Source organism: Neoarius graeffei, chromosome 6 (genome assembly GCF_027579695.1).
Source record: "Neoarius graeffei isolate fNeoGra1 chromosome 6, fNeoGra1.pri, whole genome shotgun sequence".
NCBI classification, from domain to species: Eukaryota; Metazoa; Chordata; class Actinopteri; order Siluriformes; family Ariidae; genus Neoarius; species Neoarius graeffei.
Genome location: NC_083574.1, coordinates 3,420,499 through 3,442,686, shown reverse-complemented (window position 1 = coordinate 3,442,686; position 22,188 = coordinate 3,420,499). Strand labels below are relative to the sequence as shown.

Genomic DNA, 22,188 nt, shown 5'->3' with positions numbered 1-22,188 from the left:
AGTGGTGAAGCACTGCGTGCTTATAAATCTCTGGACAGTTATCTTTACAGAAATTTAGGATTTGTCAGCGACTCAGATGTGGCATCTTGTAAACAAGAATCCTCATTGGACGGGTAAGTCACTTAAGTATTGAGTATAGCACTGACCAGCCGATTATAGAATAGAATAAGGTAATTCCAGCTCGTCCGTGTTGTTTACATGGATCTGGCGTTGGAGAGGTAGAGGCTTGGCAGTGGAGATTTGAGTAGCTGTTTTTTGAGCTTAGTCAACAGGCCGGCGCTGCCTCCTTCGCTTTGCTTCCGATAACAATCCACGGAGACCCCACTGGTCTCGCTATCTCGTCCGGAATGTTTTTTTTTTTCTCGTCCGGAATGTTGTGCATGCGATGGAAATCGCTACAAACCGTCATTTTCTGCTGGAAACCGATGTCCAGTAAGTCCATACGGTTGTAGTGGATATTGAAGTCCGGTACAGACGAACAGCACGCAAAAATACACACAAAAAACATAAAAAACGTGCACAGATAGGGAGAGCTTGTAGCCGCAGCCATTGTAGTAGAATTGTATATAGTAGGGTTTTCCAGAAGAAAAGGTAGAAGTAAAAGCAGAAGTAGAACCAGAAGTAGAAGTAGAAGGCGGAATATGGCGTTTGACCGACAAGATGGTGTCTGTCACAATCTGGATCGGCTGTGACGTCACATGCAAGTGCTCCATACTTGAAATTTCAAGGCAACTGTCTGCATTAAGAATTTTATGTTTTGCCAACGATGTGCCCATGATAATCCAAACTATGATAACACTGTTATCTTTATTAAGAATTCTTAATTAAGTCAATTTTCAATTCCTCATTCTGCCAACATAGATTTCTCTTTTTGCTGAACAGTGGCATTCACAGTAGTATAAATAGGCAATTGAGGTTATCACAATTTATCATTAAACTATACATGCCTTTTTTCATTGTTCTACACAATTACAAACCTTCAATAATGTACAATAAACTTCACACTTTTTTAAAAACTTTATTTCAATAAGCACTTTTGAACAAAATCAAGTATTTGTATAATTACAGCGCATGCCCCCTGAGTTCAATCTATTTTCCGTCTTTTTAAGCATGAATAGGCTACATGGGGTTTCATTTCTTTAATCAAAACATGGCCCTTCAGTACTTGAACTTGGTTTCACAGGCCAAGCTAAAGTGCAATAATAAGTGCACTTGTAATTGGGGCATCTTGTCATTCTAATCTAGCTGCTCTGAAACACAAGCTACATCCATGTCAAAACATTCATGTTTAAGGGGGGGACATGGCCCTTCTAACTGTTACGATGCAGATTGACTTAGAACATGACCCTGCACAGCCTAAATACACACTGGCTGCTTCAGAACATGGGCCTGCACAACTTCAACCGGAGAGAGAACCACATTGCCCAGCCCTTGCATTTGGGAGAGGAAACCCCGTGTCTTGGTCATTAAGAGCATGCGCTGAATAAACACCTGTGGCAATTATGTATTTTCAATTCAGATTATTCACTATTGTATATTTACACATCATTGAGGTGCAGCCTATCAGTTTGATGTGGATTTTTCTGTTCGTTAATAATTATTCATATTTTCTTGTCCATTCAATTGTGAATATGGAATTACTTGAACAAAGCGTAATTCTATTTTTTACAGTGTAATCCTGCTCTTATCACTGTTTTGTGGAAATCTGTAGAGTTACAGCTAATTTAGAATCTTAAACTTCTGTCTCTCGCTCACAAGATTTAAATGTCTTGCATTTGATCCGTTTAAAGTTACATTTGAGGTTCTGAGACGTCCATAAAACAAGTTACAGCTGATATAAACTACAGCTGCAGCTTCGAATCACGGGTTTATATTAATGCACTCCTTATCGTTTCAGTAGTAAGTAGTGTATTAGGAGTTTACGCCTTGTGGGTTTTTTCCAGTAAAATAACAAGCTATATTTTAGTCTTAAAAGACAAAACTATGGCCTGCCGTGGGAACGACGTTACAGCTGCTGTAACATAAGTGAGGACAGGAACTAACGTGTCTCATGACTGAGTGTTTTTGTTCCTTCTTCAGAAATATACTGTTGGTAAAGTTACAAGGTGGATCAGAAAGTTCTGAGACTGTTCCTGTTGTGAACGAACAGAGTGCAGCATGGTGGTGTGTGTGTGTGTGTGTGTGTGTGTGTGTGCGTGTGTGTGCGTGTGTGTGTGTGTGTGTGTGCACCAGGAGCAAAAGGTGACTCTCGTGAGTCAGGACGCTGTATGACATCACACTGGCACCATCAGGAACTGTGTTGCACACATTTTTGAGACAACGTGCACATTTGCGATTTGGATTGTTTGATCTGTTTTAAATGACACGTTGCTGATGTCGGTGATTTCCTTGATGGTGAGCTGATGATCCTGGTGCACAAGCCACTGAGCTTCTTGGACTGACCGCTCATCACCCTCTAGTGACGTTCTGCCCCTCTTGAAGTCCAAACACCGCTCAAAACACCTCCCTCGCTCTTCACTTCATTACCATGAACCTGCTGAAGCATTTCCAGTCTCCGTTACCAAGTTCCTGAGTTTAACCCAGAATTTGATGTTTGCTCTCTGCCCTGGATAAATGTGCACGTGTCACAAAAAACATCTGTAACACAAGTCCTGATGTTGATAGCATGGCGTCACACGGCATACTGACTCACAAGACGCACTTCTCACTCTTGCTGCACACGCACGACTGTTCCACGCTCCATTCATTAGCAACAGGATCAGAGTCAGAACCTCGTAAACAAAATTATACATCCAAACCTTTTCCGGATTTCACCACTGAGGGTCTTTTTGGAGTTGGTGCCGTCCGTGTGGATGACCTTGTCCATGGAGAGAGAGGCGTCCCGGATTGGCAGTGGAGCCTGAGGAAGAGGAGCGCTGTCCTCGTCGGCACCCAGCTGACCCAAATGCTGCTTCGCGTAGTCAAAACCCTGAACAGGCTACACCAAAAAAAAAACCCACACATTTTAGGAACGGGTCTAAAATTTACGCACTTTAATGTTTCCCACTGACTTTCTCATCCAGCAGTGACATTAAAACGGCTCCTTATTAATTAGTGACATGTTTATAACCGTATACAGTTATTATTTAAGGTGTGAACATTTCTGGAGCTAAATAATATTTTAGTGAATTTCATTCTGAAATATTTGGCTATATTTATGTATGATTACATCTCTCACACACACACACACACACACACACACACACACACACACACACACACACACACATTTTGTCAACTCAAAGATATTTTGTATTTTACAAAAACTCAGAACCTTTAAATATTCGTTGATTGTCCTTAAAGGTTCTATATAGGTTTCTAAAACACACTCTCTCTCCCCATGTCCCTCTGTCTGTCTGTCTGTCTGTCTCGCTCTCTCCCTCATCTCTCTCTCCCCGTCTCCCTCTGTCTGTCTGCATCTGTCTGTCTCTCTCTCTCTCCCCATCTCTCTCTCTGTCTCTCTCCCCGATCTCCCTCTGTCTGTCTGTCTGTCTGTCTCTTTCACTCTCTCTGTCCATATCTCTGTCTCTCTCTCACACACTCTGTCCATCTCCCTCTGTCTGTCTCTCTTGCTCTCTCCATCTCCCTGTCTGTCTGTGTCTCTCTCTCTCTGTCCATCTCCCTCTCTCTGTCCATCTCTGCATGTCTATTGATCTGTCTCTCTCACTCTGTCCATCTCTCTCTCTTTCTGTCCATCTCCCTCTGTCTCTCACTCTGTCCCAGTCTCTCTCTCTCTCTCTGTCCATCTCCCTCCCTCTGGCTGGCTGGCTCTGTCTCTCTCTGTCTGTCTCTCTCTGTCCATCTGCCTATGTCTGTCGATCTGTCTCTCTCACTCTGTCCATCTCTCTCTCTTTCTATCCATCTCCCTCTGTCTCTCACTCTGTCCCAGTCTCTCTCTCTCTGTCCATCTCCCTCCCTGTCTGTCTGTCTGTCTCTCTCTCTGTCCATCTCCCTCCCTGTCTGTCTGTCTCTCTCTCTGTCCATCTCCCTCTTTGTCTCACTCTGTCCCAGTCCCCCACCGACACACACACACACACACACGATTCATGAGTGTCAGATGCTGCTGTTGACATGCTGCTGCTCAGCTGGAGCTAAATGAAGAAAATCAATACAGTATCACATCCTCACAGTCCCCCACCACCACCACCACCGAACCAACTGAGCTTTCCGTTTTATACAGACAGGAATAAATCCCATCCCACATGACCTGCAGACTGTAATACAACACTAACCCCAGTCCAGGCCAACTCTCTTTCTCTCACTCTTTCGCTCGCTCGCTCACTCACTCACTCACTCACTCGCTCTCCAGGCTTGCTGTTTAGATGAGATTTCTGATGATCAGTAATGCAGATGAAATAAAGATTGCTGTAACTCTGGAGACGAGGAGCTCGTTTGAGCTGTTTGTGTGAAGCTCCACTGCAACCTTGGAATATTGAAACTAACAGGTTTAAGTGTTTTACTAACAGGATTCATTTTTACACCAAACCTGATTGATTAGGAGACCAAAAAAAAAAAAAAGGTGCTTGATGCTTTTCTGGAAAGATTCACTGTGACCAAAAAAAATGCCAAGCTGAAAGACATTTAAACTGCAATTCTAAAACTGTAATGTTTGGGGTCTTTGCCGTCGTCTCACTCTCACGCTCACCATCATCCCACGCTCACATTTCCTTTTAAAACCCTGATTATGCTTCAGAAATAATGCCTCGTGTGTTGTTTTTTATAACCATTTTTTGTTTTCCACATGGTGCTGTAAGAGAGGTTTCATATAATCAGTTTGAGTTTGTATACAAGTGAGTTTATATTCTTTAAAAATAATAAGGATAATAATAATAATTTGCATGAGAAAATGCTCGACATTTCCACGTTATTTAATCCGTTTATGTGAAGCATCCACTGTACGAGTCCCTGCGAACAAGCATGTTTTACGTTTTAGGACACGTGCATTAATCTAAACCTGCGCTTCTGTCAGAGCTGATGTCACCTTCTGACCAATCAGAATCCAGCAGCTGTGGCTTTCTTTCTTTCTTTCTTTCTTTCTTTCTTTCTTTCTTTCTTTCTTTCTATTCAATAGATGATTAGTCTTAGGGTTTTGTAAATGCACAAAGAAACACGAGACTAACATCGTGTTTTATGTCCCTTATACGTGTCCTGATACTTTTTTTAGGGCAAACTCAGGAAACTCAGTAGTGTCTGGATGGGAAGGTCGTTTTCATTTCTTAATTTCATTTCTGTAAAACATGATGCTATAATTGGATTAAACTTCAAGATGCTTTAATTGAATTAAGCTGCAATTAAAATGGACATCCTGGAGAAATAAAACACATTACAGATAATTTATTTCCAGCTGTCACATTAAACCTGTGCACTGACACTCAGGATGTACATTAAATCATCACAAAGACAGTTCAAGTCCTGCATTTAAAATATATATATACACTGTGTGTGTGTATATATACACACACACACACACTACCGTTCAAAAGTTTGGGGTCACCCAGACAATTTTGTGTTTTCCATGAAAAGTCACACTTTTATTTCCCACCATAAGTTGTAAAATGAATAGAAAATATAGTCAAGACATTTTTCTGGCCATTTTGAGCATTTAATCGACCCCACAAATGTGATGCTCCAGAAACTCAGGCCCTGTCCACACGGCAACGGATTCAGGTGAATCCAATACAATTGCTTATCGTTTAGGCCTGGCGTCCACACAGCACCAGCGTTTTGGGTGCCCAAAACGCAATCTTTTGAGAACGGGTTCCAGAGTGGAAAGATCTGGCAACGTTGCCGTTGCGAAGTCATCTGGATGAGTAGAACGGATTTGTTTACGATGACGTCACAACCACATGTGCTTCACGCCGGGTAGTAACGAACTGTAACGAAGTGTAACGAACTCGATGCGAGTTGTCAACAAATCCTATAACTTGGTTCATGAAACGCGCTTACAAAATATTTTCACTGTGAATATTTATTGTGTAAATGGTGCAAAGTGAGAGAGAGAGAGAGAGAGAGAGAGAGAGAGAGAGAGAGAGAGAGAGAAAATAGCCCTTAGGGCAGAGTCAATCCTGCCAGCAAAAATAGGGAAAAAAAGGAGCGATCTCACCTCTTCAGATGTTGGTTTAAGTCCGACAATACATTCCTCAAAAAGGGCGTAGAAGAACAAATTAATCCATCAACGTGTAGCATTCAATTTATTCCGGACCATTAAAGACGCCGCCTTCCGCGTAGAATCATACGTCATCCTCGCCGCCATATTGGATGGGTCAAAGCGGAGAATAAAGATGCCTCATTCATGTGCTGCGTTTAACTGTACCAACAGGTTTACCGTCCAAACGAGATCACCTGGGATTACCTTTCACAGGTGAGACTGGAAAAATACTTTTCATTGTATTTGGTCATTATAATGTAATTTTACGAACAGATTTTTCTGACTTTGTGGCTAATATGAAGTCTCACGCATAATAGTTTATGCGCATGCATCCTTACTTCTTCTATTGTTCTGGTGTCTCCGAAAGGACCGTCTTACAGCGCCCCTAGAGGTGTGGCATGTGTATTGCATCGTTTTCAGCAAGCGTTGCGTTGCCATATGGACCTCATATTTTACTGATCGTTGCCCATTTGGACGCAATATTTTTTTAAATAACATCTCGTTGCCGTTGTCGTGTGGATGTAGCCTAAATCTGCTCAAAGGAAGGTCAGTTTTATAGCTTCTCTAAAGAGCTCAACTGTTTTCAGCTGTGCTAACATGATTGTACAAGGGTTTTCTAATCATCCATTAGCCTTCTGAGGCAATGAGCAAACACATTGTACCATTAGAACACTGGAGTGAGAGTTGCTGGAAATGGGCCTCTATACACCTATGGAGATATTGCACCAAAAACCACACATTTGCAGCTAGAATAGTCATTTACCACATTAGCAATGTATAGAGTGGATTTCTGATTAGTTTAAAGTGATCTTCATTGAAAAGAACAGTGCTTTTCTTTCAAAAATAAGGACATTTCAAAGTGACCCCAAACTTTTGAACGGTAGTGTATATATATAAATAAACGGCCATTTGTAACGACAAGATCTCAAGCAGTGTTTTCAACCCATTCAGGATCACCTTCACCTTCACAAAGGACGAGTTCTCAGCTTCTGTAGATTGTGTGAAATTCTTTACAGGTCACGTCACATTCATATTACAAAACACCCCCATTCTCAAGAAGGAATGAAATAAGACTCATCCTCATGCAGGGACACGCCCACATTTTTAACAAACATCTTAAACTATTTGATATTTTAAACCACAAGAAAAAAACGGTAACATGATGAACTGTCCCAACTCTCCGCATGTGGCCATTTTTTTTTGGGGGGGGGGGGGGGAACTTAAATGTTTGGGGTTTTTTTCCCCAGAATTTAAGTTGAATAAATAATACCATATCTGGTGACACGAGGCTACAGACTTTAATTCCTAACAAATCCCCAATTCACCAGAGTTAATTACACCATAGAATGGCAGGGTTCCCGCTGGCGCTCGTCACGCTCGTCACTGATGAACATAATCCAAGAGAAAGAGAAGAGAAAATTACTAGCAGTCGTCACGGTGACGAATGTATTTGTCATCATTATTATAAGTCCTCTTTTCTAGAAATCCCTCCACAGATCCCTCCATTTGCCGAAATCCAACCCCAGTGAAGAGATGGCGGGAAGCCAGAGTGTAAACAATGAGCACGTGCTTGTGACTAATAAAAATCGACTAAACATAAATGACCAAATGGGTGCCAAGCTTTGGACCAATCACTTTATTAATCCCCAGAGGGAAATTCAAAATTGCAACCAAGCTCCTGAATCAAGGAAGAAGTAAATATGTCTAAAATAGAAGATAAAATAGTCCTTAAAAAAGAATAAATAAAAATAAAATAAGCGACTGAAGGGAGTTATGTTTCAGGGGCATGGCATGTTGCATTCCTGTGGTGAACGTATGATGAAAAATGCAGTGTCATTCTGTGTTCGATTTGTAAATCAACGGGAAATTCGGATTCCTTCACTGTTGGTTGTTCCAAGAGTCTTCTTGACTCTGTTCAATTGTAAATCAAGTTGTGTGTTGAAGTAAAGGCTGAAGTAAATGTACAAATATTTGAATTGCACCAGTTTGGTTGGTATAAACCTGTATTAAGTCCACTTTGATGCATCAGTAACTAAGAAAAAATACAAACTAAGTGAAGAAAAAATAAGAAAAAGTGAAGAATACTTCTTTGACTTGATTTTTCAAGGGAAAAAGTGGAGAATATTTTTCAGAACCCAGTGGGAACCCTGGAATGGAGGTGGAGGCAAAGTAGAAAATACACATTTTGGTTGAGAAAAATATTTAATTGCTCAAACCTTACATAGCACAGGCTGGCCCAGTGGTTATTGTGTCCACCTCTCAACCAGGAGATCGTGAGTTCTACTCATGGTTGGGTCGTACCAAAGACCATCATAAAAATGGTATCTACTGTCATCTGGCAAGGTGCCACAATATGCGAGTGGAGAGTCAAACTCTCGTGGTTACCAGCCAGCCAGCTCCCCACTGTAATCCCAGCAGTGTAATAGGCGAGAGGCCGAAGGCTACAGAAACAGAGATCGGCTAGTGAACCTTAAGGGCGTGGTTAGTACTGGGACTGGAGACTGCCTGGGAAGACCAGGTCCTGGCATGGCAGGGACTTTGACCTTACTGCAGTGTCCAGCTTTGTGTCTCCAAAGGAAGTCAGTCACTCTCATGGGCAACATCTAACTTCTGATAGAATCTTAAACCTGATTGGGTGAAATTAATTTATGCAAGTGCAAACCGTCCCAAGTCTTCCATGTTCGAAGTCTCCCCGCTCTCCCCTACATTGTTTTCTCTTTATATAAACATCAAATAAAGTTTTGTACATATTTTTATGGATCTACAATGTATAAATGAAAGAGCATAATTGTACTGACTTATTTGGAATTTTCTGAAAAATCATAAATATTTAATGGAACTCAATGTTGAATCTGTTTCAGTGTGATACTGCTGATGTGTCTAGCTGCAGAAAATCACTGGGGAAAAAAATTGTGCACAAACGGGTTACATTAATATCCCATTCATACTCACATCGAAAACTATTTATTGCTAATATGCTGTAATGGGGGCGGCACGGTGGTGTAGTGGTTAGCGCTGTCGTCTCACAGCAAGAAGGTCCGGGTTCAAGCCCCGTGGCCAGCGAGGGCCTTTCTGTGCGGAGTTTGCATGTTCTCCCCGTGTCCGCGTGGGTTTCCTCCGGGTGCTCCGGTTTCCCCCACAGTCCAAAGACATGCAGGTTAGGTTAACTGGTGACTCTAAATTGAGCGTAGGTGTGAATGTGAGTGTGAATGGTTGTCTGTGTCTATGTGTCAGCCCTGTGATGACCTGGCGACTTGTCCAGGGTGTACCCCGCCTTTCGCCCGTAGTCAGCTGGGATAGGCTCCAGCTTGCCTGCGACCCTGTAGAACAGGATAAAGCGGCTACAGATAATGAGATGAGATGACATGCTGTAATGGTATGACATGAAAATTTGTACAAAACGCTAAAGTCGAAACGTTAGTCTATCCCCTGGTGGTAACATTACCGATCATCTTTCGCCACCGCTCCAGCGGGAATCAGAACCGTTGGATTAATGTGTTGTGGCTGGTTATGATGCTGCAGGTGATGATGTACAGGAAGTAATGATACAGTGATATTGCGACGAAACGACTGACATCTACGTAATCCAAATACTTGTACTGATTCACAGTCAAGTGACCAACAGCAAATTCAAAACAGCCAGCAAAGAGAACACTGAGAGATATGGCTGGGAATTGGAATGACAGAAATAAAAGACATGCTGGCTGCTCAAACGAGATGAAATTCCTTAAAATTGCTAACTAATGTCTCAGCTTGGGCTTTTCACAACAATATGGACTTGTCACTTTGGGAATTATACGTCATATCTGGTCTCACATGTTTTACACGTCTTGCAGAGGTTCACGCTCCGTAGCATTCCATTAAATACAGTCAGGTAGGAATACACGGCTCCTGTTAAAGGAGACTGAGTGAGAATGAAAATTTGTTATCTATGCCATGTAGCTTTTACCTGATACCAGTGGCGAACTGTTATTATTAGAGCTGGGACTTGAGCTCAGCCCAAACGTAGCCAGACACCAAAAAAGCAACAGGGCAAAGGATTTTGTAAAGGATTAGCGGCAGGCCATCAGGTCGCTCTGTTGTGTGTAGCTGTCGAATGTTGATTTTAAAAGTAACTCAGTAAATTCCACAGGGAAATTAATAATTAAGTCTGAGTGAAAAATACTGTAGCGAGCGTGCAGTGTTGAAGAAGAGTCTGGAGACAGAAATCTTAGTTTCTCTGTCATTAGCCTGTGCTACTTGCTGTTGATAGCACTGGTTTGACCGCTTTATTAGCATGCGCTAACGCTACTGATGAATGCTACACTGGCTGGAAGGTGACTTCAGTGCTGCTCTGACGGCACCGACTCGCAGTTAAGCTCGCGTTGGCCTTCGAGGAGGCTGAGGGCAATAAATTTTTGGTCCCTCCCACTATAAATCAAAATCTGATTGGTTAATTGATTTGTCACGTCCTACATAAACATACACTGCCATGGCCTTCTGTCCCAGAAACCAATGAGTGAGCAGCTCTAAACTCTTCTCAGCCTAGAGACAACAACAAAAAAATCTCACCAGATAAGTCGATTTTAATGTTTTCAGGACAGTAACCCTTTCATTTCTGAAGCACATTTGATAGAAAATGAGGCCGAATTAGAAGAGAATATTTATAATGAAATTATGAAAGAATGAAAAAAATTAAATATAATATTTGAAATACTGATATATTTGGATCTTCTCTGAAGGCCCTGACGGTTCCCTTTTGCCCGATACATTCCTAGGTGTTGTGTGTGAAAGGGGTTAAAGATAAAATGGATCAAACGGAGAGAAGCGGAGGACAAAAAATCTAAATGCGTCATTACATCATGTTAAGTGTATTTGTAATGAAGCTGTGTCAACAAAAAAAAAAACTTGCCGTTAGCAGGAGGATGCTGCAGTTTAGCTGTTTTTATTAATATACTTTTTTTTTTTTTAACCTTAGAGCACTTGGTACCCTGCATAGAACAGCTGGCCTACTTTCACCAAAAAAAACCTATAGAGATTTTCTGACCTTGTTCCCAATACATACTCTACTTATTTGGGTCCACACACACACACACACACACACACACACACACACACACACACACACACACACACACACTTTCAGCAGATCATCATCCAGCATTGCCTTGTAAATTGTCCCAGAATGTAAAAAAAGTCATAAACCTTATTGGTGATCGTAAATGCACCTCAACACCAGAATGTGAACATGAAAGAAGATGAAAGTTGTGGACGTACCTGATGATAATAACTCATGTCTCTCCGGTAAGTCGTCTGTATGAGAAAAACAGCGTAAAAAGTCATTATCTCCATTCTCTCTCTCAGGGTGCTAACGGCAAAGCACATTAAGCATGCATGTTTAGAAGCTCATTTTACTTTATTTTTAATAATACTATTGTAGTGCATGTAATAATAACACAAGGAACAGAAGAAATGGAAAAAATATGTCTCTGTACCTTAACCCGTGGATTCAGGTTGCCAATTCCGTCAGTTTTAAAGTCGTTCTTGTTTTTGTGACAAAGTACAGCGGTGATGATGATTATGATGATGGTGACGATGCCGATAGGAGCCAAAACAGAGGCGATGATCCAGAGATTGTTGGAAGGGCCCTTCACCACAGCTGCATGACGAGAGGACATGAAAGAACATACAGCATACATACAATCTTTCGCTAGCTCAGCTAGGTGACTATCAAAAATTTCTGTGCATTGGAAGTGATTTTAGAAATCACTCTAACCACACCTACCTCTTTCAAACATACTCTGACCACACCTACCTGCTCCCACAGACACTCTAATCATGCCCACCTTTCCCCATAGACACTCTGATGACACCCAGCTGTTCTGCACATCCTTCCACCATGCTAACTTTCTCCCTGAGACACTCTGACCACACCTACCTGCTCTCAATCACACTCCGACCACACCTACATTTTCAGAACATACCTTGACCAGAGACACTCCGATCACAATTCTGATCACTCCCATCCCTTGTCATATATGCTCAGGCCACACCCACTTCTTTCGACACAAACACTGATTTCATTTGTGTATGCTTTGACCATACCCACTTCCTCCTATGGACACCCTGACCACACCCACCCCCTTCTGTAAACACTCTGACCACACCCACCTGCTACTACAGACACTTTGACCACACCCTAGTGCTACTACAGACAGTTTGATCCCACCCACCCGCTACTACAGACATTCTGAACACACCTTAGTGCTACTACAGACGCTCTGACCACACCCACCTGCTACTACAAACTTTCTGAACACGCCCACCTGCTACTACAGACACTCTGACCACACCCTAGTGCTACTATAGACTTTCTGAACACACCCACCTGCTACTACAGACACTTTGACCACACCCTAGTGCTACTACAGACAGTTTGATCCCACCCACCCGCTACTACAGACATTCTGAACACACCTTAGTGCTACTACAGACACTCTGACCACACCCACCTGCTACTACAAACTTTCTGAACACGCCCACCTGCTACTACAGACACTCTGACCACACCCTAGTGCTACTACAGACTTTCTGAACACACCCACCTGCTACTACAGACACTCTGACCATACACAATTGTTCCCACACTTACTCTAACTACACCCACCTTCTTCGAGAGATACTCTGACCATATTTATCTGCTCCCAAACACACGCTGACCACACCCATTTACTACTACAGACCACACCCACTTACTTTCGCAGAGTAACACTGGTTGCACCAAACCTGAGATAGTTTGACTACCCTTGCCCCATCCCATGGATACTCAGACCACGCCCATCAGTTCTTGCAGAAGCTCTAACCACACCTTCTACCTTCCACAAATGAATGAACACTCCCACCTGGTCTCTGGTCTTGCACATAGTCTGTTTCAGTCTGCAAATTCTCCATAAACTCCCACCATTCCTTACCTTTTTACTTCTTGATGAACACAGACCAGACCAACCAATACCCTTAGGTCCTCTGACCATGCAATAAGATACTCTGATCACTCCTACCCACTTCCACTCATTCCTACAAATACTATGCTCTCAGTGCCATGTTTCCAGGAGCAATTAATTTTACTTCATGTTCTTCAAGTTCATCAAGGTGAAGTAGATCAACCTCACATGTGTGTGACCTTTCATACCAAAGACCATCATAAAAATGGTACCTTCTGCCACACTACAATACAGATGTGAGTGGGGAGTCAAATTCTCATGGTTACCAGAAGATCAACCCCCCCACTGTAACCCTAGCTGTGTAGGCGAGAGGCCAGGGCTATAGAAGTGGAGATTGGCACCACCCAATGTGCCTTTAGAGCCTGGTTAGTACTGGGCAGGGAGACTGCCTGGAAAGACCAGGTCCTGGCACAGGAAGGACTTTGACTTTTTTTGCATGACCTTTGAAGCATGAAACGACAGCAGGGCTCTGGTCTCTTCTTTATGAACACATTAATAATAAAGAACCTGGTTACTCTTACCGTAAGTAAGATTAAAGTGATGCTCTGCTACCTCTTTATGTTCTACAATCTTCATGTCTTACTGCCAGCTTGACAATAAGGACCTCCCACAGAATCCCAGTCCCAATGAAAACCTCAAATGTGCAAAATGTACATGTGCAGTGCACTGTTTTTCAAGAAATCTTCAGATGTGAATACACTCATCTCTGATTCCAGTATGAGCTGATTGAGCATTGTGTTTATGCTAATCCTTGTATTTGTGTATGCCTGAGGCAGTGCATGTGATACGTTTCTGAACTAATCTCACATCCTGTACTTTGCAAGAATTCTTCACTATTATACAGTAAGAGATCCAGCTCCCCGATTTCTCAGTGAGGTTCAGCACTTCCTACTTCTTGCCCTACTGTGGAGGACTGAAGTGGTTTATACAGTAGCACCTCAGAATACAAACATGGGGGGAGGGGGGAGGAAGGGGGCTCAATCAATTCTCGGTGTAGTTACACAAATGAAAATGGATTAGCAGATTAGTGTAGAAACACTCGTTTTCAAGTTGAGTCCCTAAGGCCGTGGTCACACTACAGCTCACGATGGGTTTGCAAATATTTGGCAATGAAAAATTGGTAGCATCACCACCGATCGTGCGATTCACAGCGGATGTTCTCCGAGCTTCACGAGTTGTTTTTTCATGTGTCTCCACCTCATGAGTGGCCAAAAATGTCGCAAAAAATTTCATTGTATGCACTGAAATTTGGTGCCAACGTTTTCGTTGGCAAACTAAGCAACAGAGACCGGCAGATGGGTTTGGGAATACTTCCCAAAGCTCGGGAAAGCATCGCTACCAAAAGGCCTCATTTTCATCAATATTGATAACCCACTGCAAAGAATTGCGAGCTGTAGTATGACCGTAGCCTAAGCTGGAGGTGGTCTATCAGTAAGGCAGGTAGGAGTTCAGTCCTGATTTTAAGAAAGAACAGAAATATGAACAAACCTTCAGCTTGGAGCTGGACAAAATATCCCAGTGTCAGAGCCATGGTCTGAGAGTCCACAGTGTTCAGGATTTTAGCAGCAGTTGTACCAGGGAGTGGTGTTCCATTCAACTGCACGTAGTAGGTGAGTTCAGCTGGGTTTTTTGGGCCTATCACTCGCCTCATGCCAACCATCTGAAATCAGGGAGAAAGCACACAGCAGAGATGTTTGAATGGGGACACTACACATGACATTTATGTGATAACTATGTTCTGTCTTTTTTTTTCCCTTTGGGTTTCTAGCTGGAGTCTGCACAAGGGCTAGTACATTTCTGTGGGTGGTGAATTTCAGACAATACTTCTTTATGCTTGGCAATCAAGGCCAAAATTCCTGGCTGCTTGAGGTGGATTCTCCAATTCCTCAGGTTGTGTTTAACTGTCCTGGAACATGTCATCTTTGATGCTGATGCTGTATGGACTCTCTTCCTGATGCAATCCTCCCCAATCTATTCAGGCTTGGAACCAGCACAAAGTATGCACTGGCTTGTGCAACCCCAGTGGCTGGGAATTTTATCTAACCACATGTCTTTGAACTGTGGGGGAAACTGGAGGAAACCCATGCAGACATGAGGAGAACTTGCAAACTTCACATAGAAAGACCCCCATCAGCCATGAGGTTCGAACCCAGAACCATCTTGGTGTGAGGCAACAGTGATAACCACTACACCACATGTATCCTCCATATGTGGTTGAAATATCACAACCGTCATCTCTGGATTTCCTCCTCGATCATGGGTTGTTGTTAACATCTGATAGTAAGATGATCTTGTTTTGAAGGGAATTGTGGAAGAAGATTCCCAGGATTTGTCACAAGCAGAATGAGGAAGTTGGCAAGCTTGTTCATATCTGACTTGAGCCAGCCAGATCTGCTTCAGATCTCTGATCCGTAGAGCAGTTGTGGCAGGATTACTGTTTGGAAGAGATGCATCTTGGTCTTGATGGATATGTTTGTTTTCTTCTAGCATGTTCTACATGCTTCACTTGAGCAAAAACCTGACTGATCCTGCTATGAATCTTAGCTGTGGATTCTGCTTTCTTCACCTTAACCAGTGTTTTCAGATATTGAAATTCTTGACTTGTTTGAGTTGAACTCCAGCAAACTGGACAATGGTCTGTGACTCATCAGTTGCCAGGTCTTGTTTGCACTGTCTACAGTCTGGAGATGTACTCACTGATTATTTTTTTCCAGATCCACTTGCCATACAGGCCATTTTTTAGCTACAATTTCTGTAGTCCATCTGTTGCTCCGCATAACCACATCTCTACCTTATCCATGTAAATGAACCACCACCAGATATTGATCAGATCTCATGGTAATGTTTGTGATGTTGGTATTGATTTATCCCCTGTTAGCAGCATTTCTAAGAATGGACCAACATGATTAGTAGTGGTCCTATGGTGGTCTCTTCCCAATGATGAATGGTATAGAGGGAGCTAAGCAACAGTGGCACTAGTACCTTCATAAAATAACCACACTACACACCAAGTAACCTGCAAATGTCACACTATTCCTTTAGATTCAGACTCAGAGTTACCTGAACAGTGTAACTTCCCACTGTGGTGGCGCGTTTAAAGCGGACACCCTGCTGATGTGCTACCACGAAGAGTTCTGCCAAACGCTGCTCCATCAGACTTGCAAAGCTCTGGAACTGACCCTCCAGAGATGAGTTCTCCACGTCCTGAATCACTGCACACAAACCACAGCAAATCATGGAAGAAAAGCAGAATTTGTAGTTATTCACCTGCTGCGCTATTGTTAATCCAATCACACTGCAGCCCACTGAGCTCAAGAAATATCGACCATCCTGACAGGCACAAGCATGTCAGGCAAAGAAATACAATCTCTCTGATAAGATCTTTACCTTCTCCTGGAGGACACACGCACATAAACCTTTATACTCACTCACTCGCTTGCTCACACAGTAATGTAAAACAAAACGATATAATAATTTAATGCGATTTATCACCAGCAAGAGAAATCAGTGTCACTTATAATATCCTGTTGCCCTGATTTGTCTTTGTTATGGTTATTCTGACCATTGAGTAGGTGTCCAATCAAGAAACCGGATAACAATTAGACAATCCTAAATACAGATAAGAGCGAGTTGCCCCTTGTTATTAATACACCCATCAAAACAAAAACAATAAAAAAAAGAGCCAGTGTGTTGATTACAACATTTTATACCACAGCACTGTTGAATTCTTGATTCTGATTGGTCAGAAGGTGTTGATTTGTTTAATTCCAACAAACCAAATTAAAGACGAAGGATAATATCCACTTGCTGTCTGAAATGCTTGGATTCATTTTCTTCTCTTGTTTGCGTAAGGCAAATCAAATCTTTGGTATTGACTCTTAGTTTTCAGTTCCTGCTTACAGGGAAACAGCTGTTTATGGGACTGAATCCCAGAACCTTCAATGTGAACAAAAAGCAGATTGATGACTTGATGATGTACAACATAAACATTAAGAAAATAAAAATAAAAAACATAGCAATGGGGTGTGGTCAAAAGTGGGAAAATGCTCACTCAGCAAGGCATCAAGGACCATTCGAAACTGATCGAACTCTCATTTCCTGTCTTCTAAAAAGCCTTTAAACTGCCTCAGTTGAAGGTAACATTGATGTATCCTCAATGCTACTGATTACCCATAAATCTGTGCGGCAACTCCTTCAAGCAACGGAAACAAATAAAAAAAGATGGCAAACCAAACTTCACAGAAAAGTGATTTCGTCTCATCTCATCTCATTATCTGTAGCCGCTTTATCCTTCTACAGGGTCGCAGGCGAGCTGGAGCCTATCCCAGCTGACTACGGGCGAAAGGCGGGGTACACCCTGGACAAGTCGCCAGGTCATCACAGGGCTGACACATAGACACAGACAACCATTCACACTCACATTCACACCTACGCTCAATTTAGGTTACATCCACACGACAACGGCAACGAGATTTTTTTTTAGCGGGTAAAAAAAATATCGCGTCCACATGGGCAACGGATCAGTAAAATATCAGGTACATATGGCAACGCAATGCTTGCTGAAAACGATGCAATACACATGCCACACCTCTACGTGCGCTGTAAGACGGTCCCATCGGAGACACCAGAACAATAGAAGAAGTAGGACGCATGCGCATAAACCCCTTCTTCTACCTGGAGTGAATGAGTGAGTGCTGCTTGTTCTAGTCATGTGGTTGTGACGTCATTGTAAACAAATCCGTTCTACTCATCCAGACAACTTCACAACGGCGCCGTTGCCAGATTTTTCCACTCTGGAAACCGTTCTCAAAAAATATCATTTTGGGGCACCCAAAACGCCGGTGCCGTGTGGACGCCAGGCCGAAACGATAAAAAATTTTATCGGATTCACCTGAATCCGTTGCCGTGTGGACAGGGCCTTAGAGTCACCAGTTAACCTAACCTGCATGTCTTTGGACTGTGGGGGAAACCGGAGCACCTGGAGGAAACCCACGCGGACACGGGGAGAACATGCAAACTCCGCAAAGAAAGGCCCTCGCCGGCCACGGGGCTCGAACCCGGACCTTCTTGCTGTGAGGCAACAGCGCTAACCACTACACCACCGTGCCACCCCAGTGAGTTCGTATACAAATATTAAAAAAAAGCTTGTTTTACTTATTTTTTTAAAAAGTTACCAAGAAATAAACATTGTACTCTTTCATAACCCTGTGACTATTTAATGGTTATTCCACTAAATCGAGTCGTACATGAGCTGATAGCTGATGAGGCGCGTAGCACTGAGTTCTCTATAATCCATGTACGACTAGATTGAGTGGAATAACTGTTTTATTCTATCCACATTGACTGGATTTTGAGAAACAGAGCATTTTTATTTTAATTTTTTGCAAATTCAGTAAATAAAAACTTTATACAAAATGCCGACAAAATAATTTCCACTTAGAATGTCAACAAACGGGCAAAATGACAGGAGCAATTTGTGAAAAATGCGATCATAATTCTTGAAAAGTACAAAAAGATCCATTCTTACCATCAAATACTTTTATTCCATTGCTTTTTTTTTGGGGGGGGGGGGGGTTCCTCCTTCTTCTGTAAGGTTTTTTTTTGGCGGTTGGCAAACCAACTTAAAGGTGCATTACCGCCACCGACTGGGCTGGAGTGTGGAACAGGAGATATATTACATTTATATAAGAGACTATTAGCCATTTCTGTTTCTTTTAAATACGTAATAAATTTGGGGGTTTTATTTTCAAGTAGAGTTTTTATTTTGTTCTTGGTTGGTTCAGCAACATGCTCGGTCATTTTGTTTTTCTCTACTCATGGTATATGAGCTGATAGTCTAGTAGTAGAGTAGCCAATAAGAACGCATGATTGCTCATATCCAGTGAACGTGGATAGAATAAAACCAAAAAATTAATTTGTTTGATATGATTTGTGCGGCATCTGTCAGCCAGCTAGTTAACTCTTTGGGTTAATTATTGTACATGGCATGCTGACATCACACGTTACCGTCAATGCTATCCTAAAAGGTCATTCGAAATGAACGTTCTTAGAAGATACCTTCAGTCGAAAGTCCTGCCTTGTGAGACACCGGTCTATTACGGCAGTAAGGCAACAAGGGCAGCAGTAACATTTAAGAACACAGCCAACATTTCCTGATTCTTCATTCTAGGTCAATACAAAGCTTTCCAGATTGATTGTTCTTAAATCAATACACTTACCTGTTATTACCCAGAAATCCTTGGTAGCTGTTGAGGTGTTGAGGTTGTGGTACTCTAAAGCTAGAAGAGAGAGAGAGAGACAGACAGACAGACAGGATTTTAAATTGAAGTGCTTTGATCCTCAGTTCAGAGGCTTTCTCCAACATTTTGCTGAGCAGACCATCCGTACTGGTGGAGTGAAGCCTTGAAGCATTTTCCTAATGAAACTTTGACTCGGTTACATATCGGCAGAGTGATTAAAAGCTTTGGCCGACTGCATCCTCTCAGGGAATATTGGAGCAGAGAGCATGAGATCAGAACCAGGGTTTGGCTTATTTCTTCTCTGACAGAAAAGAATCAAGAGCATGCAGCTTTTTTACATATTAAAATACTGTACGTGTGGAAAAAAAAAAACATAGTGGGTTCGATTAGATTGGTACTAGCCAATTATGAATTTCTGAAAGAACATTTATCCTTTCTCAGCACTAACGAGAAAGGCTTGAGGCTTGAGAGACTTGGAGAGTATATTAATATGGCTCTTGAGATCATGCAGCAGATTTAGAAATCAGGTTTTTCCAGCACTTTGAATGGAGGTGTCAGTCTCTCTCTAATGCACCAAATGTATCCCCAGAGGCTTTGCTAATTAGCTGATGAGTGAAATACGATGGGTTAAAAAAGCAAGTCTAATCATCCATCCATCCATCCATCCATCTTCTTCCCACTTATCCGAGGTTGGGTTGCGGTCGCAGCAGGCTAAGCCGGGTATTCCAGGCGTCCCTCTCCCCTGTAACACTTTCCATTTCCTCCTGGGGGATCCCAAGATGCTCCCAGGCCAGATGAGATATACAGTATAATCTTTCCAGAGTGTTCTGGGTCTACCCCAAGGTCTCCTCCCAGTTGGACGTGCCCGGAAAACATCCAAAGGAAGGCGCCCAGGAGGCATCCTAATCAAATGCCCGAACCACCTAGCTGACTCCTTTTGACATGAATGAGCAGCGGCTCTACTCCGAGATCCCTCCGAATGTCTGAGCTCTTCACCCTATCTCTAAGGGTAAGCCCAGACACCCTACAGAGAAAGCTAATTTTAGCCGCTTGTATCCGCGATCTTATCCTTTCGGTCATAACCCAAAGCTCATGACCAGAGGTGAGGGTTGGAACATAGACTGACTGGTAAATCAAGAGTTTTGCCTTCTGGCTCAGCTCCCTCTTCACCATGACAGTCTGGTACAACGCTTGCATTACTGCTGATGGCGCCCCAATCCGTCTGTTCATCTCACACTCCATTTTACCATCACTTGTGAACAACACCCCAAGATACTTGAACTCCTTCACTTGGGGCAGCAACTCACTCCTAAATAAAATCTACATCTACATATATAAATATAAATATCAGGTTATGCTTTTGTATCAATTTTAAGTCATTTCATTGGTGTGGATCTTTTAATGAGATAGGAGAAGATGTGTGAAGACTTCAGGACCAGAACTGAACAAACATGAGCATGTGTTCGCAGGCAGGAGAGTGTGTGTTATTCCCGCCCAGCCGCCTGAAGGGCCCTATAACGCTCCGCCCTTACACACACACAGAGATAGACACCTGTAATAGCACTCCCCCATTGTTAATTATTTTCCCTCTTAATTAGATTTGATGATTGAGCTTTCCTTTTTGCCAGGAAGGGCAGGAAACAGCCTTCACTTCCTGTGCATGCCAAGTGTTTCATTCACACCGGTTTCATTCTCCACCTTGGCATGCCTCATGCCCACCATGCAACTCTTCTCTCATCTACAGAATTCGTGGAAAGATGCATGTTCATTACAAAAGATTACAATACGTAATACAGTCTTAGCGTTGTAATCATATCCTACTTGCGTAAAACAGAAAGAAGAAGACACTCCGTGTCCATTAAACAAGATCGTTCCTATTCTCACTTTATTATAGCAGCTAGCTTTCCTTTTCTCTCTCTATGTTCCAGCTTGTTGTGTTACCATAAGAATGTTACATCTGACTGTTACTGGAGACTCCTTCCATAAATATTAAACAAACATCTCCTTCACCACATTTTAATCAGGTTATGTGGCTCGTCCACACTACAAGCCCTTATGAATGAGCTATTGTCACCTTCTAACCAATCAGCATCCAGACTATCATATATACAATAGATTAGTACCAAAAGACACTAGCGCTGTATCACTCAGACGTAACTTTAAGAGACATTCCCTCACTTCCTGTATCTCCAGACATCTTCTTAAATAGCTCTTGACCCCTCTTCATGTCTCATCCATCTACTCTTCTGTTCCAGAAGTTCTGACTCTGTCCGTTCAAATAACTGCATAACCTTTCTGCTTCAAATGCCATTTCAGATTTATCTCCAGCCTGAGAGCCAGAAATGAAAGGGTAAGAAGTGAAATGGAGATAAGCAGCGTTCAGAGCGATCACGTAGCATAGAGAAAGCTGCATGACATACTGACTGAGGGAAAAATGTAGGCCTGATCAGTGAGCCGAAGCACACAGAAGTCACGCAATCTGCCTCGAACCATACAACAGTTATTTTGTTCTGTTTCAAATGAGACAGCAGAAGACCTCCTCTTGACCTGAAGAAACAAGAACCACGTTAAGGCTTCTAAAAATAGCCCAACATGGTGTACTGGGTGTCGAGGTGAGTTCTTCTGGACAGAAATGTATGAATACGGTCGCATCATATTCATAAGCGTGTTACAACACATACAGCAATTATTACATGACCAGAACATCAAGGGCGTAGCAGCTCATCTGGCCTGCCATCAAAACAACCATGACTACCAAAACATCAAACAACAGAAATGTGAC

At 42.4% G+C, this 22,188-nt stretch overlaps 1 protein-coding gene across 1 annotated transcript in view; it reads right to left on the bottom strand.

Annotated features, from left to right (window-relative positions):
• Positions 1–22,188, bottom strand: part of kiaa1549lb (KIAA1549-like b) — a 105,256-nt gene that overhangs the window by 33,493 nt on the left and 49,575 nt on the right. The window contains exons 8-13 of the mRNA XM_060922816.1: positions 19,386–19,445; positions 16,228–16,379; positions 14,656–14,827; positions 11,662–11,825; positions 11,444–11,479; positions 2,799–2,977 (exon numbers count right to left, since the gene is read on the bottom strand). Coding sequence (XP_060778799.1) covers positions 2,799–2,977; positions 11,444–11,479; positions 11,662–11,825; positions 14,656–14,827; positions 16,228–16,379; positions 19,386–19,445 — 763 coding nt within the window. The remainder of the gene's footprint in view (positions 1–2,798; positions 2,978–11,443; positions 11,480–11,661; positions 11,826–14,655; positions 14,828–16,227; positions 16,380–19,385; positions 19,446–22,188) is intronic.